This window comes from Mandrillus leucophaeus, unplaced genomic scaffold, assembly GCF_000951045.1.
Source record: "Mandrillus leucophaeus isolate KB7577 unplaced genomic scaffold, Mleu.le_1.0 Scaffold40, whole genome shotgun sequence".
Lineage (NCBI taxonomy): Eukaryota > Metazoa > Chordata > Mammalia > Primates > Cercopithecidae > Mandrillus > Mandrillus leucophaeus.
The window spans coordinates 7,740,322-7,768,138 of NW_012104254.1; the positions used below are offsets into that span (position 1 = coordinate 7,740,322).

Consider the following 27,817-nt stretch of genomic DNA (forward strand, 5'->3'; position numbering starts at 1 on the left):
GCTTACGTGTTTTTTTAGTTATCTACTCTTCTGACTAACAGGTGGGGAGTTAATAGGTATACAAATCATTAAGGCAATGTCACAGTGATAAAATTGTTCAGTAAAAGGACTAAAAGCTTTCTCTGAATTTGACAGCTCTTTAAGAGTATGCTGAAATATAGATTTGAATAAATGTTATAATCAGTTATTATAGAAGGAGAATGTGTGACAAGCATGCTTGATATACATGTTCAAGTCTATTATTTAGATATAAAGTAATTCCTCAGAAACCATAGGGGATTGCTTCCAGGACCCCTTACAAATACCAAAACCTACTGGATGCTCAAGTACCTTGTATAAAATGGTGCAGTATTTGCATACAATCTATGCATCTATGCACATCATCCCTTATACCATCCTTTTTTTTTTTCTGAATATTTCCAATCCATAGTTAGTTGAATCCACAAATGTGGAACCCATGGATATAGAGGGCCGGCTGTATGTGTACGCGTGTGTGTGTTTGTGTATGAAGTAATAGGTACTATCAGTTCTTATAAAAAAGAATATGTGTTAAATGTCCAGAATGTGAACTGTGCAGGATTTCACTAGATCCAAAGTTAAGTGAAAAAGAGATGTGACAGGTTCTGGTGGCTGAATGATGTTCACTGGGTGGGAGGTGACCAATCAAACCAAGACTTGTCACAGTGGAAAACAGCCCTTAGAGAGTCCTTTAGAAAAGAGAATGTCACTGGGCTGGGCCAAATAGGAGCTTCCATGTAATAAGTATTTGGGGAAATGGAAGGGAACAATGCTCCTACAAAAGAAAACTAGAAGACACTACACACATTGTCCCCTGATGGCCATGACATCAAGGGAAGTGGATAAATGGACCCAAGGCTATGCTGATCTGCAATGTGGTAAAACGTGATCTGTAACGTGGTAAAAGCCACTGGAGCCAACAGTGACTGATTGAGCAAGGTCAGCATAAGCTGAACCTGCCTCAAAAAAAAAAAGGCAAATTCTTCTGCTATATCAAAAGGGAGGATCACTTGAGGCCAGAAATTCGAGACTAACCTGGAAAACACAGCGAGATCCCATCTCTACAAAAAATAAAAAAGTAGCCAGGCATGGTGGTGCACTCCTGTAGTCCCAGATACTCGGGAGGCCGAGGTGGGAGGATCACCTGAGCCCAGGAGGTTGGGGCTGCAGTGAGCTCTGATTGTGCCACTGCACTCCAGGCTGGGCAACAGAGTGAGACTCTGTCTTTAAATAAATAAATATAAAATAAAAGTAGTGTTGGCTGGGTGCGGTGGCTCATGCCTGTAATCCCAGCACTTTGGGAGGCCGAGGTGGGTGGATCATGAGGTCAGGAGATCGAGACCATACTGGCTAACACGGTGAAACCCTGTCTCTACTAAAAATACAAAAAATTAGCTGGGCATGGTGGTGGGCGCCTGTAGTCCCAGCTACTCGGGAGGCTGAGGCAGGAGAATGGCGTAAACCCGGGAGGCGGAGCTTGCAGTGAGCCGAGGTTGCGCCATTGCACTCCAGCCTGGGCGACAGAGTGAGACTCCGTCTCAAAAAAATAAATAAATAAAATAAAAGTAGCGTTCCACTGACACGTCCATATGAAATGAGAAAAAATATCAACAATGAAAGCTTGAGTGATTTTTCTGTAGTGCTAGCTACTCAGGAGGTTGTGGCAGGAGGATCACTTGAGCCCAGGAGGTTGAGGCTACAGTGAGCTATGATTGTGCCACTGTACTCCAGCCTGGGTGACAGAGTGAGATCCTGTCTCAAAAAACAAAGTAACCAACAAAAAACATAATCAGCAATACAAAATAAAAATGGAACTGCCCCCTTAACTCACTTTTTGCACTGATCACAATCACTGTACTTAATACACTGCATCTTATTTTTCTACATGTTTCCTTTGAGAGTATAACTTGAGGGAAGAGATTGTGTCCTTAGTCATGTCTGGCACATGGTAGGCCCTCAATGTATGTTTATTAAATGACAAATCAATGCCTAAGCCATTTTAAAAAAGAAAATAAAAATGAATTCAAAGGGGAGAAATTTCCATTGTTTTACCATGTACCATTTCTACCTACTCTGCCATAGATAACTTAAGAATATCCTTACAAATTCAAAGTGCTTCAATTTACCTACACTGTGACCACCAGAGTTCCATCTGGTTCTGCTCTGGAAGGCAAAGAGCAATAAACCATGGAGAAGCAAAACCAATAATACATTCCACCAGCAGTTTCAGAAGCAATGTGAACACAATCCATTGGTGAGTCCCACTGTGGAGAGGTTTTACATGAGATCCCTTGCTGGGAGATTGGTGAGATTAAAAAAACTATAAAATTCTTGGTGCTATAAGAATTTTCAAAGGTTAATGTTTTAAAATTATGGGTGATACACACAAATGTTTTCTATATTGTCTCTATTCTGTATTTTAAATGGTTTGCAAATTATTAAAACAAATACATAAAAAAGTAATTCTTAGGAAATTGGGCCTATTCGAGAGGTAGAAAACAAAGAATTTGATATAAATTTGCTACTAAAAAGTCTGATCACTCATTTACCAGGCAATTGTCTTTTAGGGCACAAATATGGAAAACTCCTTTCTGTTTCCTCTTATTAGGTGTGATGATGTAGTGCCAAGGATGGCCTCCAATCTGAAAAGCATTCTCCAGGGATGACACCTCAAAGAGCAGTGGTGGTAGGTCTGCAGAGACAGGAAAAGGAATTCATTAGCTGCACTGTTCTGGGAGCTCTGGACTATTCATTAACTGAATTCAACCTTTCTTTGCATGCAACATCTATAAATTTCTATTAATGAAAAATCGCTATGTTCAAGGAAATAAAATACAATCAGGTAAGGAGCTTATTGTAAGAAAAGAAACAGCTAGTCGGAACCGAAATTAGGCTAAATCAACTTTCTAGTTATCTGTTTTCAGGAGGTATTTGTGGCCCACAGGTGAGCAGAGATTAAAACTTGGCTAAAGGTGTTTACAGTGGTAAGAAATGACAAAGTACATTTAATAAAAGTAGCTGCCACTTACTGAACATCTACTATGTAAAAGACTCTGGGTTAGATACTATTTCTAACTCTCATAATAATCCTACAAGGTAATTAGGTCTAACAATGCCTTCAAACGTGAGGAAGAGATCTTCCACATCCTGGACTGACAGGTTACATCTATCTTGCTTAAGATTTCCAGTACAGAGGCAGTATTAGTCCCAATGCATGTAACCACTTAGGAAAGGGCCTGTCACAATGAAAGTTTTATTACAGGATAGTCACTACAACTACTATTATCATCAGACAAGTTAACTTTAAGGTAGTTCAGATATATCCAGTCAGCTTCTTTTGAAGACTGACACTGTAAAATAAATTTCTGTTGGTGCTTTTTAGTCATCTTCTTTTATCACAACTTTAGGGCATAATAGATCTATTCTTAGATGCATAAATGGAAGGTACAGCAATTTTAGAAGACCTGAATTCATTTCAAGCAGCCTTTAGGAAACACCACATGGTCTGTTCGGGCAGGTGGCTAACCTATGACTCTCTCATTTTCCCCTCTAACTTGAGAATTTAATTTTTAGTTTATGAGGCCACTACTATTAGAAAAGGGGCTTGTCTTAGGAGGATCATTTGTGTAAAAGTCACATGTTATACACAGAAATGCATACTTTATTAAGCTTCTTCATAAGGACAATGTACTACTTGAGCTATACATGGGAAAAAAACAACAACAACAAATGGTTCACCCTTAAACAACACGAGGGTTAGGGGCACCAATCCCCTGTGTAGTCAAAAATCCACGTATAACTTTTCTCTCTCTCTTTTTTTTTTTGAGACAGTCTCGCTCTGTCACCTAGGCTGGAGTGCAGTGGCACAATCTTGGCTCACTGCAACCTTCTCCTCCTGGGTTCAAACAATTCTCATGCCTCAACCTCCTAAGTATTACACAGCCTCCTAAGTATTACAACCTCCTAAGTATTACACCTGGGATTATGGGTATATGCCACCACGCCCAGCTAATTTTTGTATTTTTAGTAGAGATGGGGTTTCACTACGTTGACCAGGCTGGTTTCAAACTCCTGGTCACAAGTGATCCACCTGCCTCGGCCTCCCAAAGTGCTTGGATTACAGGTGAGCCACTGTGCCCAGTCAAACTTTTGACTTCCCCAAAACTTAACTACTAATAGACTACTGTTGACCAGAAGCCTTACCAATAACATAGTCAACTAACAGATAAACTAGTATCTACATATGTTTGATGCACTCATGAGATATCTTTTTCTTAATTTTTTCCATATTTCTAGGCTATGCGGTTCATCTGTGATTTTTTGTCAAATTGTGGCAAATCTCCAAAAAATTTTCCTGTATTTATTGAAAAAAATCTGTGTGTAAGTGGACTTGTGCAGTTCAAAATCTGTGTTAAGGGTCAACTTTCATAAAAAGTGGTTCACAAACAATTTTGAGGAAAAAGAAGAGACAGGCATAAACATATCAAATATATGTCAACTGCTTTTTTTTTAACCTTTTAAGAAAAGGGTAGTATCTTTAATACATAAAGGTCTTTTTAAGCACTAAAAAATATAAACACCCTAATAGAAAAAGGGACAAAGGCCATGAGTTGGCAAATTACAAGAAAAATACAAACATTGTATGTGATGATATGGTGGATGAAGAAGAGAAAAATTATTAAAAGAAAAACATACAATTAGAGTTTGAATTTGGGGTTGAAATCAACTAGGTACATTATGGAGAATGTGAAATTTAATATATAGAGAATATGAAATTCAATATATGAAATTCAATATCGAGAATACAGGAATTCAAAACAGAAAAAATAATCAGTAGAAACAGATGTATTTAAAAATAAATACTTTCCCCAGTAAATGCAAAAAAGGACCCAAAAGTAGCAATATTACTCTGCCCACAACTCTGATGTGCCCTGCTAACCCAAAAGCCCCAATTTTGATCTCTAATATTATTCTTAATGAAAAAGGTCTAAAAGTTCTCAGAGTAGCTGATTCCATGCCTTGTGGTAAGAAAATTTTATGATGGGCGAGGACCATCTGTTGTTTCCAGAAAGCAAGTATGTTTACAAGGATATCAGAGGGTAGTGTTAAAAGAGTAGGAGAGCCAGCAAAAGGGCTTCCACTTGCTACATTGTGGGAAAAAAAAGGGGTCTTAAAAAGAAAATAAATATTATTATTAATTAAAATACTCTGGATCTGTGAAAGGTCAAACAATACTTTAAAAGACAATTTTAACATAATGCATACAAAAGAACTGTATTATTTATCAAAGAAGGGCTACACCTATAATACAATATGATTTTTTCTAGAATTTTTTTTTTTTTTTTTTTTTTTTTTGAGACGGAGTCTTGCTCTGTCTCTAGAATTTTTAAATGTAGGGGATAATTAACTTGACAGATTCCTTCTACCAAATAAATATTTACTTAGAAAATTTGCCCAGGTGTGGTGGCTCACACCTGTAATCCCAACATGTGGGAAGCCAAGGTGGGCGGATTGCTTGAGCCCTGGAGTTCAAGACCAGCCTGGGCAACATGGCAAAACCTCGCCTCTACTAAAAATAAAAAAAAATTGTTTTAATTAGATATATGTTAAGTAAAATTATAAGGTATAGAAGAGAGGATATAATATACTGCATTTGTTGTGAGAAAGAAGATTAAATATTTAAAGTATGCAAACATACATGTGCTTATTTTTGCAAAAAGAAACAATAGTAAGATAAACCAGAATCTAAAAACAATGGTTATTGATGGCAGTAACAGGATTAAAGAAAAGAATAAAAAATAAAAACAGAAAGCAATGAAATAGAAAATGGGGCCAGGCACAGTAGCCCATGTCTGTAGTCTCAGCACTTTGGGAGGCCAAGAGGGGTAGATCGCCTGAGGTCAGGTGTTCAAGACCAGCCTGGCCAAGGTGACAAAACCCCATCTCTACTAAGAATACAAAAAAACAATTAGCCAGGTGTGGTGGTGCGTGCCTGTAGTCCCAGCTACCCAAGAGGCTGAGGCAGGAGAACTGGTTCAACCAAAGAGGTGGAGGTTGCAGTCAGCTGAGATCGGGTCATTGCACTCCAGCCTGGGTGACAGAACAAGACTCTCTCAAAACAAAAAGAAAAGAAATTTCTGAATGTGTCTTTTTATACAGTTTTGATCTTTCAACTATATACACATTTCACAACTTCAAGAATAAACTCAAAAGGAAAACAACAAACCCCAAAATCGAAAACAAAATGAAACAAATGAATCTAATTAGATCATGTTGGTAGCTTAATCCTATAGAAAAATGATTTCAAATTGTCTTTGAACACATCACTCCATGTGTATACTTCCTGGGCTGTACACTAAGGAGAAAAGAAACTGCAGGGAAATCTTAACCTTCACTCCATACTTTAGTTTTTTGTTTTTTGTTTTTTCCTTTTTGAGACAGAGTTTCACTCTGTCACCCAGGCTGGAGTGCAGTGGCGCAATCTTGGCTCACTGTAACCTCTACTCCCAGGTTCATGCAATTCTCCTGCCTCGGCCTCCCAAAGTGCTGGGATTACAAGCGTGAGCCACTGCGCCTGGCCCATACTTTAGTTCTTAGTAGTAACACTGGTACTGCAATTTTAAGACTATCACATATATATATTGTAGGATAAAGTCTTATTTAGAAATCGAGAAGTTCAGTATGAGTTAAGAGAAATACAAATATAATCAAAAAAGAATTGCTAAATTTGGAAGTATGAAAATGAGCTAACAAATTTTTGTTTTAATGTATTTCTCAGCTCTGTTAATCGAAAGGACCTAAAAGTAAAGATATCCAACTGCAGTGAACACAACTAGATTTGGGTCTCTGTTGTGAGCTGCCTTGTGTTCCCTCAAAAGATATGTTAAAGTCCTAACCCCCAGTACTGGTAAATATGACTTTATTTGCAAATAGGATCTTCATACATATAATCAAGTTAAGATCATACTGGATCAGGATAGGACCTAAATTCAATGACTGGTGTCCTTATAAGGAAAAAGAGATTTGAAGACACAGAGGGGGAAAGGCCATGGAAAAGTCAGAGGCAGAATTTGGAGTTACGCTGCCACAAGCGAAGAAATAGCAAAGATTGTGAGTAACCACCAGAAGCGACAAGGGGTAAGAAACGATTCTTCCCTAGAGCCTTCAGAGGGAGGCTACCTCTGCCAATACCTTAATTCTGAATTTCTAGCCTCCAGAACTGTGAGAGAATAAATTCCCATTGTTTAAAGCTGCCCAGTTTGTAGTGCTGCAGGAAACTGATAGTCTTTAATGACATTCTCTTCTAAAATGGCCCCCTATCAGAAATAGGAAAGTTAAAGGTAAGCCTGGGACACATTGTTGTTCTAGAAAGCAAGGAAATTCTCTAAGATTACTTGAGTATGTCAAAATGGAGTTTCTGTTGGCCAAATTCAGGACAATTTGAACATCATTAAGAACAGTAACTATTACTATGTAATAGTAGACAAATAAAAAAATCCATGAGTCTGTTGTGTTTATGTATGTGTATTTATCTGTAAAACATTTTGCTGCCATCAAAAGTGACTATTATACCAACTCCTTGCTCTGAATATTGATAATTAAAGGGAAGAAATAAGTCTTTAACTTGCCTTTTGGAAGGAATTACAGTTTATCTCTAGTTGATGAGTTAAAGCTTTTATTTCTAGAAAAATGCCAGCTATTGAAGGTAAAAAGGAGGAACAGAATTTTAAAAACTGCCATTCTGCAACTCACATGACATAACTGATCCAGGCAAGGATCCCTAATGGTTACAGAAATAATGCTATTTGTTATCACAAAATTAGAAACAAACTAAATGTCCAAAGTAGGGAACTGGTTAAGTAAATTATGGTTCATCTGTAATGTGACATATAGGTCAAGTTCTTAACATCTCAAGGAGATGCACACACACAGAGAGAACCACTTTTTGGCATAGGTAATACAAGTACTACATTTTAAAAGTATTAGAAAATATAACGAAAACTAAGTCTTCCTTTGATCTGTATCTCTTCCAATATAACTATTTATCAAGTTTTTATGTGTCCTTTCAGATATTCCAAGCAAATCCAAAAGCATATCACCATATATATATTTTTTTTTCTTTAATACGTGAGTATGAATACTTACACAAATGAAGATTTTTACATACACAGTTTTGCACCCATTTTTTTTTACTTAATAGTACACATCGTGGAAATTATTCTCTACCAGTGCAAAAAGAATTCCTCTTTCTGTTTTTTTTGCATCTCACTCCATCCCCCAGGCTGGAGTGCAGTGGCACAATCTTACTCACTGCAACCTCTGTCTCCTGGGTTCAAGCGATGTTTGTGCCTCAGCCTCCTGAGTAGCTGGGATCACAGGTGCGTGCCACCACATCTGGCTAATTTTTGTATTTTTAGTAGAGACAGGGTTTCGCCATGTTGGCCAGGCTGGTCTCGGACTCCTGACCTCAAGTGATCCACCTGCTTCCACCTCCCAAAGTGCTGGGATTACAGGCATGAGCCACTATGTCCAGTTAAAACTCCTCCTTCTTTTTAACAACTTAGCAATTAAATTTATGATACAGCTATACAATGATAAAATAATACTAATGTCACTTACCAATGTATAGACTGTTTCCAATCTTTTGCTATTAGAAACAACGTTTTAATTGTACATTTATCACTTTCTATACAAGTGAATATATCTGGGATAAATTCCCAGTACTAGAGTTGCTGGGTTCAAGGAGTATATGCATTTAAAATTTTTATACATATTAACAAACCATCATATTGACAAACTGTTGGGGGCCATAAAGGGTCCCAACAATAAATGAAAGTGCCTATTCTAAATTTTTACCAACCATATTTTATCGAAAGTTCTAACTTTTTGATATTTAAGAATCTGAAGAGATGTATCTTATAGTAATTTTAATTTACATTTCTCTTATCAGTGACATTGACCTTTGCATTCCCCTAATTAAAAGTCATTTATATTTCTGTTTCTTTTAAACAATATCCTTTGATCGTTTTATAATTGGACATCGCTCTTTTTCTTATTGATCTATAGAACCCTTTACATATTAAGGAAATTGCCATATTATAGTATGATTTGTAACTATGTCTCCTGTTTGTTATTTGAGTTGGTTTATGTTGTATATGTCTAGGGATTTTTTGCCATGCAGAACTTTATTTTTATATAATCAAATTTATCAATCTCTTCTTTTATGGCTTTGGGTTTTGTGTTGTACTTAGAAAGGTCTTCCCCACACTGAGATAAAAAGATTCTCCCAAGTTTTGTTCTAAAACTTTTAAGTCTTTGATCCATCTGTTATTTATTTTGTTGTAAAGAGTGAGACAGGATTACAACTTTGTTGTTTTCACAAGGCCACCTATTAAACAATCTAGATGGAAATATTCATAACATATTAACAACAAAAAGTGGGTTAGGCTATAGATACTTGCAACAACATGAAACGAATCTCAAATATAATATCCTGAGTGAAAAAAGCCAAACCAAAAAATACACGCCATGTGGTTTCATTAATATAAAACTCCAGAAAATATAAATTTAATCTACTGTGAAAAAAAAAGCAGATCACTGGTTGCCTAGGGCTGGGTTAAGAGAGGAATTTACTGGGTAGGGCACAGAGGAACTTTTTGGAATGATGAAAAGATTCTAAATCTTGACTGTAGTGGTGATTTCATGGATGTATACATTTGACAAAACTCAAACTGTACAGTTACAATGGATGTATTTTAATTACATGTAAATTATACCTCAATAGAGTTGATTTCTTAACAAATGAGTTACGAAAGAGCACTTATGGTATGATTCTTTTCTTGGTTTTAAACATAAAGAAACACACACATTGTAAGATTAGAAAATAGCACATCAAGGGGATAACAACCCCATGTAAGAGGACTACAAATGTTTTACATTTTCTCTTCTGCTTATCTTTATTTCCCAATTTTTAAATTTTATTTTATTTTTTTCTTTTTTTTTCCTTTTGAGACAGAGTCTTGCTCTGTTGCCCAGGCTAGAGAGCAGTGGCACAATCTCGGCTCACTGCAACTTCTGCCTCCCAGGTTCAAGCAATTCTCCTGCCTCAGCCTCCTGAGTAACTGGGATTACAGGCATCTGCCACCATGCCCAGCTAATTTTTGGGGTTTCACTGTGTTGGCCAGGCTGGTCTTACACTCCTGACCTCAAGTGATCCGCCCACCTCAGCCTCCCAAAGTGCTGGGATTACAGGCATGAGGCACCACGCCTGGCCAATTTCCCAATTTTTTAAATAATGCAAAGGAACTGCTTTTGCACTAAGAAAAAAATTATTTAAAGTTAAAATAAATACTATTTGTATAGACCTTAAGATTGCAAAACAAAATTGGAGAAATGAATAGGATTTCAGTCTCTACAGTATGAAATAAACACTGAAAGGTTCCAATATAATGTGCTACTTTTCTCAGTCAAACATACAAAAATCATCGAATTTTTTTTTACAATGAGAAATTATTTCATAGATCATGTTTTCAAATATTATTATTTCAAAGTTTCAAAATGTGAGGCCCAGAGAGGTTAAATAATTTGCCCACTATCAGCTGGGCACAGTAGCTCATGCCTGTAAGCCCAGCACTTTGGGAGGATGAGGTAGGCAGATTGCTTGAGCCCAGGAGTTCAAAGCCAAATTGAGCAACATAGTGAAACACCATCTCTATCAAACAAAAAATACTAAAATTAGCTGGGTGTGGTGGCACACACCTGCAGTCCCAGCTACTTGGGAGGCTAACGTAGGACGATCACTTCAGCCCAAGAGGTGGAGATGGCAGTGAGCTGTGATCTCTCCACTGCATTCCAGTCTGGGCAACAGAGTGAGATCCTGTCTCAAAATAATAATAATAATAATTTTTATTACTGTCCATGATCATACCACCAGTTAGTAGCAGAGTGTCACCCTTACAAGTCAGCAGACTAAAATTCTGATCCCAAATCCAGTCTTCTTTCTAAAAAAAGGGACAAAACTCCAGGACAATTCTTCAGGCTCTATGTGCTTTGTCTTTATCATCGTTGTTCTTTTGTTTTACTCACTTTTTTTTTTTTTTTTTGAGATGGAGTCTTGCTCTATCACCCAGTCTAGAGTGCAGTGGCGCGATCTTGGCTTACTGCAACCTCCATCTCCCAGGTTCAAGCAATTCTCCTGCCTCAGCCTCCCAAGTAGCTGGGATTACAGGTGTCCGCCACCATGCCTAGCTAATTGTTGTTTTTTCAGTAGAGAGTGGGTATCACCATGTTGGCCAGGCTGGTCTTGAACTCCTGACCTCGTGATCTACTTGCCTCAGCCTCCCAAAATGCTGGAATTACAGGCTTGAGCCACCGTGCCCAGCCTTTACTTACTTTTTATTTGCATTTCAACAAGAATAATGCTACCATTTGGAAAAACTCTGTCCGAAATAACCCTTTTCAACATAACCCAGTTACCACTGGAGCCTACAGTTTAAAAATTCTTAATAGATTCCTTTTAAAGTATTTGTATTGAATACAGGAGGTATTGCTAGGGCTGAATTTTCATACAACTGCCTAATTCAGTTTGTCCAAGGCATCTAAAAACTTGAGTAATTTTTAAAATATTTATTTTGAACTTCATGAATAACTTACTTGAACTCCCAGTAGTTTTTATAATTTGTCATTTACTACCAAAAATAATATTTTTTTCCTTTTGAACAATGACATCTTTCATTTCTGTTTCTTGGTCTATTACTAATACAATGTTAAAGAAAATGATAGAAAAAATTTTTATCTTATTCTGTCTATATTAGAAAATCTTTTGGCGTTTCACCTAAAAATATAATGCTTATTGGTTGATTATAAATAAGAGGAATGTCTTCAACATGATAAGGAATGACTCTTAATGAACAAGAATTAAGATAAACAGATATTAGGATAATAAAAATATACTTTCTCTTTTAGTTTACTCATGTGCTCTTTATAGCTACTAAATTTGTAAACATTAAACCATCCTTGGATTCCTGATATGAACTCTGAACAGTCATGATTTCTTTTAATGTACTACTACTGAATTTGAGTAATAGTTGATTTCTTTTCTTTTTTTTGAGATGGAGTTTCGCTCTTGTTGCCTAGGCTGGAGTGCAATGGCATGATCTCAGCTCATCACAACCTCTACCTCCCAGGTTCAAGCAATTCTCCCGCCTCAGCATCCCTTGCGAGTAGCTGGGATTACAGGCATGCACCACTACACCCGGCTAATTTGTATTTTTAGTAGAGACAGGGTTTCTCTACATTGGTCAGGCTGGTCTCGAACTCCCAACCTCAGGTGATCTGCCTGCCTCAGCCTCCCAAAGTGCCGGGATTACAGGCATGAGCCACTGCGTCCGGCCAGTTAATTTCTTTTCTAACAACCGAATTTGATAAGCAAGTTAAATATAGAACATTTTTACTATATTTATAGAATTGTATATAATTTTCTTTTTTGTGCTTTGGTACTCTTTAAGTATACTGGGAAGTTCTGTCTGTGTCTAAGCTCTATGTTCAGATGACATGGTAGTAATTTTTTCTTGGAAAACACCTTTCTTAGAGAGGGGGTAAATTTCATCGAACTGTAAAATATTAAATTGTAAGAGAGCTAAGATGGTATCATTTGCTGCAATTCAGTTTGCAGATAAGGAAATCAAGGATCAGAAAAGTAAAGTGAATTGCTAAAGGTCTCTGGCCAAGCAAGGCTCAGCATCCCCAGGCCTTCGTTTCAATGAATAACTGATAGATTTTCCTCGACACTTATTTGTTATTAAATAGCAAGGTATATGATGTATAGGAGTAAAATGAATTGAGTTTTTTAAATAAATGAGAAAAACATTTGGATGACTATAATTAGTAACTATGTATATGACCACTTATTTTTTAAGGTGAAAAAATACTATAGAGTAGCCATACCTGTGATTTTAATATTACAAGGAATGCCAAAAGGAGCCTCTCCTACAGTTCCAGTAGTCCCACCCCATCTGCATGCACACCCTAAGTCAAGTTTCTGTTGCATGAACTAAAAACAAAACAAAACAAAAATGGTGGCTTTAGCACCTATTTTTTTGATATCTGGAGAGAACAAAAATAAAATTCACATGTATATGACAAAGAAAATGTCTTTTTCCAACGGCCTTTCTGTTTATCTTCCCCACCCCTGCTTTAAAGGTTACTTGTCTTTCTACATTTCTACAGTTTTTTAGAGTCAAAATCTACACAAGTGCCTTACTCTAAAAGCATCTCACTAAAAAAAAAAAATCATACTTTAGTCAAAACATCATGCTAATAGTAATATGACAAATTTCAGTTTTCTCTACCTGTTCAGCGATGGTTTGGAAGCTATAGAGTCTGACCAGTCCTGAGCTGTACATCACAATCAGTATTCCATGAGACAAGGTAGCATCTGTAACGTTCCCAAAAATCTGTTGGGGGGGAAGACAGATATCACCTGAGAAAAGACTGGAAGTCCAGTCCTCTGAATGTTCACAGTGGTCTGTACTCTTGCTTAATATTTATGTCGCTACTATAACACTGCTGCCTAGCATTAAAACCTAATTATAATTTATCACCTTGAGGCTAGGGTGTTATTAGGGGTGAGCAGTGAGCCACTGGATTCTCATACTGGAGCACTAATGAAAGAGCGGCACATATCCCTCAGAATAATGCACCAGCATTCATTTGCCTCATAGCATTGTCAACAGCTATTAATAACAAATCCCATTTCTCACAGACACTGGCATACACCGAGGCCATGTTGTTCTAAATGAATATTTAATCTACTATTCATACTCTTCCAAGGATCCATTCTTTATGCTAAAATGTTCTTTATAAAGAGACAAATGTTTAGTTAATTAGAGGTGCCGAGCCCCTGGATAGTTTTTCATGCATGGTAAGTGAAAGATGTTCTTCAATCCCAAGTAACAATATTTAAAACCAAATCTCTCTGATTGTATATTTTTCTGTTATTCTTATTTTTATACAATTCACCAGCTTAATCAAAAACAAACTATTTAAATGAAGATGTCCTTGTTCAATTACCTTGGAAATACAGGAATAGAGGAAGATGTCCAATTACCTTGGACATACAGGAATAAATACAGTTTATGACTTTGCCACATGTTCATTTCTGTTGTAGACTGTAATAAGCATACATAATTACTTAATCTACAAGCACAGAGAGAACAATTAAGAGTTGTATTTTTTGTCATCTCTTAGAAGGATAAGTATTGTTTACTCTGACATTGACTAGTTCATGACTTTTTAATTCACTGATCCTAGTTTCCCACTTTGAGAAAAAGACAATTTGTCACTCCCCTTGAAAACCAGCATAAGACAAGGATGTCCACTCTCACCATTCCTATTCAACAGTGTATTGGAAATTCTGGCCAGAGCCACCAGGCAAGAGAAACAAATATAAGGGATTCAAATAGGAAGAAAGGAAGTCAAACTATTCCTCTTTTCATACGACATGATCCTGTATCTAGAAAACCCCATTGTCTCATCCAAAAGCTTCTTAAACTGATAAGCAACATCAGCAAAATCTCAGGATACAAAATCAATGTGCAAAAATTGCTAGCATTCCTGTACAACAATAACAGTCAAGCTGAGAGTTAAATAATGAACAAACTCCCATTCACAGTTGCCACAGAAAGGAAAAAATACCTAGGAATATAGCTAACAGAGGAAGTAAAAGATCTCTAGAAGGAGATCTATAAAGATGACACAAAAAAATGGAAAAACATCCGTGCTCATTGTTAGGAAGAATCAATAGCATTAAAATGGCCATATTGCCCTAAGCAATTTATATATTCAATGCTATTCCCTTAAACTACCATTGATGTTCTTCACAGAACTAGAAAAAACTATTTTAGAATTCATATGGAACCAAAACAGAGCCTGAATTAGCCAAGGCAATCCTAAGCAAAAAGAACAAAGCTGGAAACATCAGGCCACCTGACTTCAAACTATACTACAGGGTTACAGTGACCAAAACAGCATGGTACTGGTACAAGAACAGAAACATAGACTAATGCAACAGAATAGAGAACCCAAAATATTACACCCAAACTGCACACCTATAACCATCTGATCTTCGACAAACTTGACAAAAACAAGCAATGGGGAAAGGATTCCCTATGGTGCCAGGATAACTGGCTAGCCATATGCAGAAAATTGAAACTGGACCCTTTCCTTACACCATATACAAAAACTAACTCAAGATGGATTAAAGACTTAAATGTAAAACCCAAAACTATAAAAACCCTGGAAGATAACCTAGGCAATACCATTCTGGACGTAGGCATGGGCAAAGATTTCATGATGAAAATACCAAAAGCAATTGCAACAAAAGCAAAAATTGACAAATGGGATCTACTTAAACTAAAGAGCTTCTGCACAGCAAAATAAACCATCAACAGAGTAAACAGACAACCTACAGTATGGAAGAACATTTTTGCAATCTATGCATCTGACAAAGGTCTAATATCCAGAATCTACAAGGAACTTCAACAAATTTACAAGAAAAAAAAAAAAACCCAGTAAAAAGTGGGCAAAGGACATGAACAGATATTTCTCAAAAGAGGACATAAATGTGGCCAACAAACACATGAAAAAAAGCTCAACATCACTGATCATTAGAGAAATACAAATCAAAACTACAATGAGGTATCATCTCATGCCAGTCAGAATGGATATTATTAAAAAGTCAAAAAACAACAGATGCTGGCAAGGTTATGGAGAAAAAGAAACACTTATACACTGTTTGTGACAATGGAAATTAGTCTGACCATTATGGAAGACAGTGTGGTGGTTCCCCAAAGACCTAAAGACAGAAATACCATTTAACCCAGCAATCCCATTACTGGGTATACACCCAAAGGTATATAAATCCTTCTATTATAAATATAAAAGACACATGCACATATACGTTTACTGCAGCACTACTCACAAGAGCAAAGACATGGAACCAACCTAAATGTCCATCAGTGATAGACTGGGTAATGAAAATGTTGTACATATATACCAGGGAATACTATGTACCCACAAAAAGAACAAGATCATGTCCTTTGCAGGGACATGGATGGAGCTGGAGGCCATTAACCTTAGCAAACTAACACAGCAACAGAAAACCAAATACTCCATGTTCTTGCTTGTAAGTGGGAGCTAAATGATGAGAACACATGGAATGATGAGAACACATGGACACACAGAGGGGAACAACACATACTCGGGCGTATCGGAGGGTGGAGGGTGGGAGGAGGGAGAGGATCAGGAAAAATAACTAATGGATACTAAGCTTAAACCTGAGGAATAATATTTTAAACCTGAGGAATAAAATAATCTGTACAACAAACCCCCATGACACATATTTATGTAACAAACCTGCACATAATGCACATGTACCCCTGAACTTAAAAGTTAAAAAAAAAAAGAAAAAATATGAAGAAAAGCTTTAAAAAAAAGAAAGGAAAAGTAAAAGAAGAAAAAGAGGACTTGTGTAATTCAAACTTTTTTTTTTTTTTTTGAAATGGAGTTTTGCTCTGTTGCCCAAGTTGGAGTGCAGAGGTGCAATCCCGGCTCACTGCAACATCCACCTCCTATGTTCAAGCAATTCTCCTGCCTCAGCCTCCTGAGTAGCTGGGACTACAGGCACGCACCACCACCCCTGGCTAATTTTTGTATTTTTAGTAGAGACAGGGCTTCACCATGTTGGCCAGGCTGGTATCGAACTCCTAACCTCAAGTGACCAGCCTGCCTCAGCCTCCCAAAGTGCTGAAATTACAGGTGTGAGCCACTGCACCAAGCCAATTCAAACATATTTTAAAATAATGAGTGCTGGCTAGGCGTGGTGGCTTATGCCTGTAATTCCAGCACTTTGGGAGGCTGAGGCAGGCAGATCACAAAGTAAGGTGATCGAGACCATCCTGGCTAACACGGTGAAACCCCGTCTCTACTAAAAATACAAAAAATTAGCCAGTTGTGGTGGTGGGCGCCTGTAGTCCCAGCTACTTGGGAGACTGAGGTAGGAGAATGGCATGAACCCAGGAGGCAGAGACTGCAGATCACACCACTGCACTGCAGCCTGGGTGACAGAGCAAGACTGTCTCAAAAAAAAAAAAATAATAATAATAATAATAATGACTGCTATAATAAAGTAGCCAATCTATTTTAATTCTAACTCCTCTACTTGCCACCTTTAGGATTTAGGTAGCTGCTTTTTATTTTTTATTTTAATTTTTTTAGAGACAGAGTCTCACTCTGTCACCCAGGCTAGAGTGTAGTGGTGCGATCATAATTCATCAAAGCCTTGAATTCCTGGGCTCAAACCATTCTCCTGCCTCAGCCTTCTGAGTAGCTGGGACTGCTGCTTAACTTCTTAATTACATATGTACGTTACAATGTTATAAAATATTCAAAGTGCATGGCACAAAATAAGCAATAAATGGTAACTAGTATTACTCTTTAGCCATTACGCAGTTTAGTATATAATGCTTACATAATGTAAAATTTTAATACATTCATCTTGTTTGTTTATAAAGATCAGTAGATCCTCAAGATACAGTCCTCTACAATACTTCAGGTACTGAATTAAAGAGTAATAGAGGAGCTCAATAAATAACTATTCACCAACAGTAACTTTTTTTTTAAGTAGAATCCTATTCATTCTTTTACTCAAAGGAAATTTGTTCCTTCTTTCCTCCCATGTAACCGATCCACAAGTCAAGAACAAATGGGAACAACAATAAAACCCAAAACTGAATGAATTGGAAAATTTACGTATTTAAATACAAGGCTTGTTATATATCATAAAGCGAGTTTTAGACCTATACCTTGCAATTAAAATGAAATATTTTGTTGCAACTTTTCACCTCCTTTAATGATCTTTTTAACAAGCTTTGGAATGTTCCCTCTGAAAAAAAAAATACCTTACTCATTCTGTAATTTCATAACATAGTAGTTTGTTAATAACCACAGGTATCCAATATGATCCACTTGAGAGGCATAAAAACATGCAGAAAGATGAAGGGATATTAAGCAAATGTTCTCATGTGTTTTGTTACAATATAAACCAGGTTAGTGAACTTTTTTATAGTGAGGGGAGCATTTCCAATCAAATATCTCATAAATAATTAAATGACATTACTCTTATTGTCAATAAAATATTGCAATTAAATAAGAAATGAGTTCTTACCTTTTTATTGATCTCTAGAATCCCTACAAGTGAAAAAGGTAGAACTCGGAACACTGCAAGGTACAGCAAAACAGGTTGTTGAATGCCTGCCTAGAAGGAAAGACTAAAATTACACGCAGCTCTCAAAAGTGCTTCCAGAAACACTCTGTTTTCATTAGTTGAAAAAATCCATCTGTTCGTTATGCAGACGTTTTCATATTATGAAAACATCCATCTATCTAGATTGCAAAGTTACTTAAACAGGAAGGCAACATATTCAAAACATGTCCACTAAAGTTTCAGCCCTTCAGATACACACATGTGCATATATACAGACAAAAATCCATAGAAGTAAACATTTCTTAGCAATAAAATACCATGCATTTATATTTTGAATTGGAGTTTGAACAATAAAGAACCTAATAAAAAGATATGTAGTTATTACGCTCATATCATTTGAAAGTTGCTGGATCAGGTAGCTCATGCCTGTAATCCCAGCCGTTTGGGAGACTAAGGTAGGAGGATCGCTTGAGGCCAGGAGTTTGAGACCAGCCTGGCCAACACAGTGAGACCTCATTTCTACAAAAAATAAAAAAATTAGCCAGACATGGTGGCGCATGCCTGTAGTCCCAGCTACTCAGGAGGCTGACATGAGAGAAGCACTTCAGCCCAGCAGTTTGAAGTTGCAGTGAACTCTGATCAAGCCATTGCACTCCAGCCTGGGCATCTAGATAGGCTGTCTCTAAATAAATAAATAAATATATAATGAAAGTAGTGTTGTGCTGACTCCTCTACAGGAAATGAGAAATAATATCATCAATGAAAGCTTGAGTGACTTTTCTGCTTGAAAAGGATAGCCCCCTTGATTTGAAGAACAAAGTCCAATCAATTTCTTGCCACTATGAAATGTAAAACAATCTGTAGTACTTCTCCAATACAGTTTTGAAGGAAATTTCTTAAATTTGTGTTAGGCAAAGCTGTCTGCCCCATCACAGCCAGTCTCTACTTCAATAGAACTTTTAAGGCTGGAACCACCAATCAAAACTGCTATAACTAAAAGTTAGAAAACAAAGGACAAAAAAGATTGTAATGTTTAAAGCCCAAAAGACTCTCCCTTTGAAAGGGATAAGTTTTTATTAAACTAGTATCTTCAAGGTAAATCAGACTCCTTCTGTGTTCCTTAAACCCAAAGGAAAAGTACAGTTTATATACCCCAACTAAGAGCTACTACTTGTTGGCTGGAGACTGTAGGAAAACAGTCCAGAATACAGAAATACTGACAAGACTTTTATTAACATTATCAGGTGATGGTAAATGTAAAACATTAATATATGATAATGTATAGAATTAAACTTAAAAAAATTCTTGGCCGGGCGCGGTGGCTCACGCCTGTAAATCCCAGCACTTTGGGAGGCCGAGACGGGCAGATCACGAGGTCAAGAGATCAAGACCATCCTGGCCAACATGGTGAAATCCCATTTCTACTAAAAATGCAAAAATTAGCTGGGCTAATTTAGTGGTGGTGCACACCTGTAGTCCCAGCTACTCAGGAGGCTGAGGTAGGAGAATTGCTTGAACCCAGGAGGCGGAGGATGCAGTGAGCTGAGATCTTGCCACTACACTCTAGCCTGGCAACAAAGCAAGACTCCATCTCAAAACAAAACTAAACAAAAATTCTTGCTCTTTAGCAATTTAAATTATTAAAAAGGTACATCAGACAAGACACTTTAGAATTCTCAAAGTAGCAAACTGTTTTGCTACTTTGTTATACTATCCCACTTTTCTGAATTTTCCTTTACCAAGTAAAATCAAGGTAGTGAGTAAGAGTATAAAGAGAGGAGTATTACTAAGAGAGAGACAACATTTCTCTTTCTTATATGTCATACTAAATAAATCAGGAAAAGGGTAAGGAGATTCCAATAAAAGGCATGCAGTTAAGTTATTAATGTGACTGGGCAGGATTAGTAAAGGCTAGGAAAACATTTAAATAACCATGATAAAAAGTAAGTAGAAGTAGCCAACAAATAGTTTGCTTGGCTTCAGGGGGATACAGAAAAAGTAGACAAGAGAGATGAGAGAGGAATGAAAAGCAGAGTTCACAGACCCAGCGTGTATGGGAATACACTGGAGGGTTAACAAGGAAATGCCTGATGTAGTTATCCAAATAAGGTAAAATAAGAGGAACTACTTAATTTTTTTTTATGCTAGAATTATATATAAACTTCACCTGCCAGTTCAAATTACAGAAATTTCAAGAAGGGGCAGCATGCTATAGTGCATAAGAGCAGGGACTCTAGAGCTAAACTGCCTGAGTTTGAGCCTAGGTTCTACCACTTACCAACACTATGATGTCAGATAAGTTACTTAGCCTCTCTGGGGCTCAGAATCCTCATCTGTAAAATGGGATGATGAAAGTATCTACTGAAAGGAGTGTGCTGAAGATTAAATTAGTAAATACAGGTAAAGAACTCAGATCAGTGCCTGCCTGTTTTGCAATCAAGGACACTAGTGAGAAAAAGCTGAAGTAGTTCAAATTAAAAATGAGAAAGAACTACAACAGACTCTGCCAAGATGAGACAGAAAATAAGTATTTTTCTAGATGTCCTGGTGTACAAAGAAACAGAAAACCTCTAAAAGCAGTCTATATCTATTTTTTAAGTGCTCAATAAATGCTTTTCATAGTATTTCCCCATAAGTCACCAATAAAAACAAAAAGTTTCTTGATATAAATTTCCAGACTTTATAAAATTTAGTAAATCCTGGATAATTCTTTGAGAAAGAGAGAAAAATCTTTTAAATAGCACGCTTCAGGAAAAAAAATCTAACTATCAACTTTTCTTTTTTAAAATACTTTTATTATTATTTTATTTCAATAGGTTTTTGAGGAACAGGTGGTGTTGGGTTACATGAATAAGTTCTTTAGTGGTGATTTGTCAGATTTTGGTGCACATATCACCAGAGTGGTATATGCTATACCCAATGTGTAGTGTTTCACCCCTCACCCACCTCCCACCCTTTCACCCCGAGTCTCCAAAGTAAATTGTATCATTCTTATGCCTTTGCATCCTCATAGCTTAGCTCTCACTTATGAGAAAATACAACGTCTGGTTTTCCATTTCTTAATTACCTCACTTAGAATAATGGTCTCCAAATCCATCCAGGTTGCCATGAATCTTATCTTTTATAGCATGCTTCAGAAATAAAAGATCATTAGATTTTTCATAACAAATCTTCAGACAAATTCCTATGAAAAAAATTCTACATTTTATTGAATGTTTAAAAATGTATACCTGCCGGGCCACTGCTGAGCCTCTGTTCTGAGCTGACTTAACTGCAATGACTTCTTGAGGAGTGTCCCAGCTCAAGTATCTTTTAAAAGAATGAAGAGAAGTTTATTTATTTGGGTCAGTTTCCTTATACTTAAAATCAAAATATTATATTTTATAAGTAAACTATTTTTTAGTTATCTAAATTATAAAAGCAAAGTGATCTATTTTGAAAAATAAATAGCTAAAATAATTTCCTCTATATCCCTATATGGACATATCCCTATTTAAATATATACATAATTTTAATCTTTCTAGAGCATTGGTGAATTAAAATTGTTTTTGATCTAAGAGTATTCAAAACTTAGGAAACAAAATAATCATTTCTACTTTAAAATGGAAGTTATAAAAAGCACTAAAAATGTTATTTTCACACATTCCATGAACATATTCACTCCAAACATTTACATCTAATTTATAAAACTAATAGTTCTTAGATTGTATACAGCAGACAATTTAACTGAAACAGACTAGCCTTCAGGAAAATCTACCATAAAGTGCATCTTACATAGAAAATACTATTTGTAGAATACAGGGAATTTTTTTTAAGGCTTATTTAAACTACTATAGGTTAGTTACTTATTAGGGAAACAAAGATAAATGACAACTGGGTGCGATGGCTCATATCTGTAATTCCAGAACTTTAGGAGGCTGAGGTGGGTAGATTACTTGAGGTTGGGAGTTTGAGACCAGCCTGGCCAACATAGGGAAACCTCATCTCTACCAAAAATACAAAAAGTAGCTGGGCGTGGTGGTACACACTCATAATTCCAGCTACTCAGGAGGCTGAGGCAGGAGAATCGCTTGAACCCAGTAGGTGGAGGTTGCAGTGAGCAGAGATTAGGCCACTGCACTCCAGCCTGGGAGACAGAGCAAGACCTTGTCTCAAAAAAGAAAAAAAAAAAAAGATAAATGATAGAGGGTCTCTACTCAGACCTCTAAATGTAGTCATGAGGGGCGAAAAAAAAAAATAGGTTTATTAATTGAGATCTGGTTATGGACTAGAAAACTGACGGGAGAAAAAAGGCTTGAAATTTCCTGGGCCACAGGCTTCAAATTTTTAAAATAAAACCTTTTTTTTTTTTTTTTTTTTTTTGAGACGGAGTCTCGCTCTGTCGCCCAGGCTGGAGTGCAGTGGCCGGATCTCAGCTCACTGCAAGCTCCGCCTCCCGGGTCCACGCCATTCTCCTGCCTCAGCCTCCCGAGTAGCTGGGACTACAGGCGCCTGCCACCTCGCCCGGCTAGTTTTTTGTATTTTTTAGTACAGACGGGGTTTCACCGTGTTAGCCAGGATGATCTCGATCTCTTGACCTTGTGATCCGCCCGTCTCGGCCTCCCAAAGTGCTGGGATTACAGTAAAATAAAATCTTGAATAATAAACTCATAGTAAATACCTGAATTTGCAATAAGGTGCAAGATATATTTTCTCAAGGATTTTTCCCGTAGTTGCTGATATACGAAGTAGCCAATTATGAGCAGTCAGTGCTATGAGTGAGGACTTATAATCTGATGAATTGGGAAGTATATCTCCCTAAAAAATAAAAAAATGAGATATAAAAATGAAATTGCTTGGCCATGAACAATTTGCAGTAATCAATGTCCAAAGAAAATAGCTAAATATTCAAATAGCCAAATAAATAAACCACAAAAGAAAGATTAAATGCCCAAATAGAGAATTCAGACAAGGAAAGATAGGATTGTGGGAAATTATTTTCATCATCACTTATTGAGTTTATTCACATAAAGCACTTAAACATGGCCTGAAATAATTTATTATTATGTATTAGTTATTATTTTATTAAGTATTCACAAATGTTAGTCATAATAACAGTAGACGAATAATGATGATGCTACTTCTGTGATAACAATAACAATAATAACTAGCTCTTAAAATCATGTATAATATCACAGCGATTAAGAGTCCTCTGCTATTAGCATGGGGGTGAGTGCCCAGAGTCCCAACTACTCGGGAGACTGAGGCAAGAAGATCACTTGAGGCTGGGAGGTCAAGGCTGCAGTGAGTGATGACTGTGCCACTGCGCTCCAGCCTGGATGACAGAGAGCCTGTCTCAAAAAAAAAAGTGTTCTCTGCTGGAATAGACATTCATATTGCCCCCTTTTCCTTTACCACAAGACTTGTTTCCTTTAGATGGAAGTTAAAACTGGCAAAATGCAAATTACTCCATTATTCACTATGGTTCTGACCTAAGCTCAAATGAAAAGCTAGAAACCAATGAAGACAGCCGAAGTACAGAAAATGGACCTGGTTTGAAAGATGACCTGTGTCACCAATGAATTACCCTAGAAAAGGGAGAGGATAGCTGCATGGGCACTCCTGTCACTAAGGAGCCACCACAAGGTGGAAGTCTAAGGCAGGAAGAAAAAGAGAAGCAAAGTTTTCTACTTTAATTTGTAGACTAAAAGCGCGTTGTGGTCCCCACCTGTAATCCCAGCACTTTGAGAGAGTGAGGCAGAAGGATTACTTGAGCCCAGGAGTTCAGTATCACCCTGGGCAACTAAGTAGACACTGTTTCTAGTTAAGAAAGAAAAAAGCAGCAGCCGGGTGCGGTGGCTCACGCCTGTAATTCCAGCACTTTCGGAGGCTGAGGTGGCCGGATCACGAGGTCAAGAGATGGAGACCAGCCTGGCCAACATGGTGAAACCCCATCTCTACCATAAAAAACACAGAAATTAGCTGGGCGTGGCAGTGCGTGCCTGTAATCCCAGCTACTTGGGAGGCTGAGGCAGGAGAATCACTTGAACCCGGGAGGTGGAGGTTGCAGTGAGCCGAGATGGTGCCATTGCACTCCAGCCTGGTGACAGAGCTAGACTCCATCTCAAAAAAAAAAAAAAAAAGAAAAAGAGAAAAAGAAAGAGAGAAAGAAAAGAGAAGTTGAAATTAATCTAGTATCTGCATAGGCCAAAAAGTAAACAGAAAAAAATGAAGACATAGTTATTTTATATATGCTCCCTAAAAATGTCTTGCCTTTCAAATGTTAAGGAAAAAAATAGTTTTTGTTTGTGCGCTAGTTCTTTTTTTTTTTTTTTTTTAAGTTTATTAACCCTTGAAGTCTTACACTGGATTCAAGGCAATGAGATACATGCATTTATTTTACAATGTCTTATCTAAATGTTGTTTCATGGAGATTTAAAAGTTTTTGGCTGAGCATGGTGGCTCACACTTGTAATCCCAGCACTTTGGGAGGCCAAGGCAGGCAGATCACTTGAGCCCAGGAGTTCAAGACCAGCCTAGGCAACATGACAAAACCCCACCTCTATAAAAAATACAAAAATTAGCTGGGTTTGGTGGTGCACACCTATAGTCCCAGTTACTCAGGAGGCACAAGTGGAAGAGTCACTTGAGCCCAGGAGGTAGAGGCTGCAGTGAGCTGTGATCGTGCCACTGGACTCCAGCTTAGGCAACAGAGTGAGACCCTGTTTTAAAAAAAATTTTTTTTTAATTTTAAGTTTTAAAAAATATACTATTTATATCTTGCCTATCAAAATAATTTGAAACAGCAAATATAATATGTTTGAACTACGTTCTTAAACAAAAAGTTGTAATTCACAGAGTCTTGGAAAAGATGGACACTAACTTAAAAGTAGTTTCATATCAGTGTGTTAACAACAATTCAATATGCTTCCTGGTTTTTCTTAAGGGAAAATCTTGCTGCAGTTGAAATGAGAATAAAATGTTTAAAAATAAGTGAGAATAGGGGCCGGGCATGGTGGCTCACGCCTGTAATCTCAGAACTTTGGGAGTTCGAGGCGGGCGGATCACGAGAGGTCAGGAGTTCCAGATCAGCCTGGCCAACGTGGCGAAACCCTGTCTCTATAAAAATACAAAAATCAGCGGGGCATGGTGGTGGGTGCCTGTAGTCCTAGCTATTTGGGAGGCTGAGGCAGGAGAATTGCTTGAACCTGGGAGGCAGAGGTTGCAGTGAGCCGAGATCATGCCACTGTACTCCAGCCTGGGCAACAGAGGGAGACCGTCTCAAAACAAACAAACAAACAAACAAAAAACGGTGAGAATAGGAATTAGGTTACTAAATTTTTGGTGTTTTATAATAGGGTATTAAAAACTTTCTCAATTAAGAAATCTGTCATCTTCCCCCATACTCCCCAATGAAAATGGATCAAAAAGCTTTAAATTGCTAAAGGCATGACAGTTATTTTCAGCTTTCAATAAGGAGTTGAAGAAGAAAATACAGGTTTAAAAGCTTTCTAATTTTTAAATAGGAGCCTTCAATAAACAGACCATAAGTATTCAGAGAAAAAGCAGCAGCCCCAGAAAACTAAAACTTTATGTAAAAATGATAGCCTGAAAAAAACATTAACAGTAAATTTAGCGTATAGCCTCTAATCCTTTAAAAATTATTTTTGGTCACATATTATGAGTTCCATTTTTCCTCAAGGACAACCAACCAGATTCAAAGACCTGATTAATCTGTTGTAGTATTTCCTAAGTGCATTTCTTAGAATAAGCACTGATCCTATAGAAAACAAATACAGGTCGATTATCCCTTTTCCTACTGAAACGCTTGGGACCAGAAGTGTTTCAGATTTGAATTTCTTTGGATTTCGGGATATTTGCATATACATAACGAGGTATCTTGGGGATGGGACCCAAGTCTAAATACAAAATTCATTTATGTTTCATATATATCTTATATATGTAGCCTGAAGATAATTTTACATATTTTAAATTTTGTGCCTGTCACATGAGGTCAGGTGTAAAATTTTCCACTTGTGGCATCATGTCGGCATTCAAAAAGTTTTGAATTTTGGAGCATGTCGGATTTCAGATTTTCAGATTAGGGATGCTCAACCTGTATTTAGAAATATTCCTCAAACAAGGAAGTTCTAGGATCAAAAGAATTTGGGGAAATGGCTTGACAATCATCATACCTATTAGTATTATTGTATTATTATTATTAAAGGCTCTGAGAAGTAATTCTATCAATAAACATGTTTAAGTTCTCAAACTCAGTATGTCCCAAACTTAGTTTTTCACAGCCCAATTCTCCCTAATTCCTCTGGCACCTGTTAATATTCCATGAAAACAGTGTTCTGAAAAACATACACCCAGGCAAAGCTAGTCTTATGAAAATGAGCTTATCCTATTATTTTATCTTTATTATTTTCCTAACAACATTCATGTAAAATAACTGTTGATCTAAATACTTTGTTATTGTTTCAGTACATTGAGTGGAATGATCTCTTAAACACTAAGATAATTATACATAAGCTTATGCTGCTTATATAACTTTTAATCAATTATAACTTTCTAGTTTTCAGGATCTAAAAAAATTCTATCTAATTTTAAAAACACATTCATAATATTAGTACTTTTAATACAGAAATTATTTCATGAGGAAAATAAAAGATATATCTCATCTTGATTGCTTTAAAGATGCAAGAGTCACTATGATATTTAAGTTGTATTCTTTTATGCAGTATGTTAATAATAACCAGTTCTTCTAGGCTAAAACTGCTTTATAAACAAATGCTCTAAAAACAAATCTTACCACTGGGCATTCCCATAATAAAGCATCCTCTATTTTTTCTGATTTGGAACATTTTGGCATTTCATAAAGTTTTCTTGGCTCAGATGCAACACTGGGAATAAACAAAAATAAATGATTATTATTCTTGATAACCAAGACAGTATTTGTTCAGGTTTGCGAGACTATTTTTATTCAGAGATTTGAAATACCAAGGCACATTTGCTTTCCTCTTCTTAACTAAATGTTAGTATTTTTTCTGATCACATAATTCATAGAAAAAAAATCTTAAAAATATAACAAGATTAACACAGTTTACAATACTATAAAACTGCCAAAAATAACCCTTATTAACATTTTGGTTCATTTCCTTCTGATTTACATACATATATGTACCTGCACATTGTTTTCCAAAGCTGTTTCATATTAAATTCTTTCTTTACCTCTGAATATTTACTAAGAATATCTGAATTCCATCAAGATCAAAAACTATTGTTCTGATATTTAAAATGAAAATTACTGGATAAAAAGGGTCCCATTATTTTAGGATGAAAACTAGTAGATTGAAAAAAACAGGGCTGGGCGCGGTGGCTCAAGCCTGTAATCCCAGCACTTTGGGAGGCCGAGACAGGTGGATCACGAGGTCATGAGATCGAGACCATCCTGGCTAACATGGTGAAACCCTGTCTCTACTAAAAAATACAAAAAACTAGCCGGGCGAGGTGGCGGGCGTCTGTAGTCCCAGCTACTCGGGAGGCTGAGGCAGG

The 27,817-nt window shown here is 36.9% G+C and overlaps 1 protein-coding gene across 2 annotated transcripts in view; it reads right to left on the reverse strand.

Annotated features, from left to right (window-relative positions):
• Nucleotides 1–27,817, reverse strand: part of DCAF17 (DDB1 and CUL4 associated factor 17) — a 50,584-nt gene that overhangs the window by 13,755 nt on the left and 9,012 nt on the right. For both annotated transcript variants that reach the window (XM_011991938.1, XM_011991937.1), the window contains exons 3-9: nt 27,075–27,165; nt 22,941–23,077; nt 21,511–21,589; nt 18,242–18,331; nt 13,368–13,472; nt 12,964–13,069; nt 2,568–2,710 (exon numbers count right to left, since the gene is read on the reverse strand). In XM_011991938.1, the coding sequence (XP_011847328.1) occupies nt 2,568–2,710; nt 12,964–13,069; nt 13,368–13,472; nt 18,242–18,331; nt 21,511–21,589; nt 22,941–23,077; nt 27,075–27,165 (751 nt within the window). The remainder of the gene's footprint in view (nt 1–2,567; nt 2,711–12,963; nt 13,070–13,367; nt 13,473–18,241; nt 18,332–21,510; nt 21,590–22,940; nt 23,078–27,074; nt 27,166–27,817) is intronic.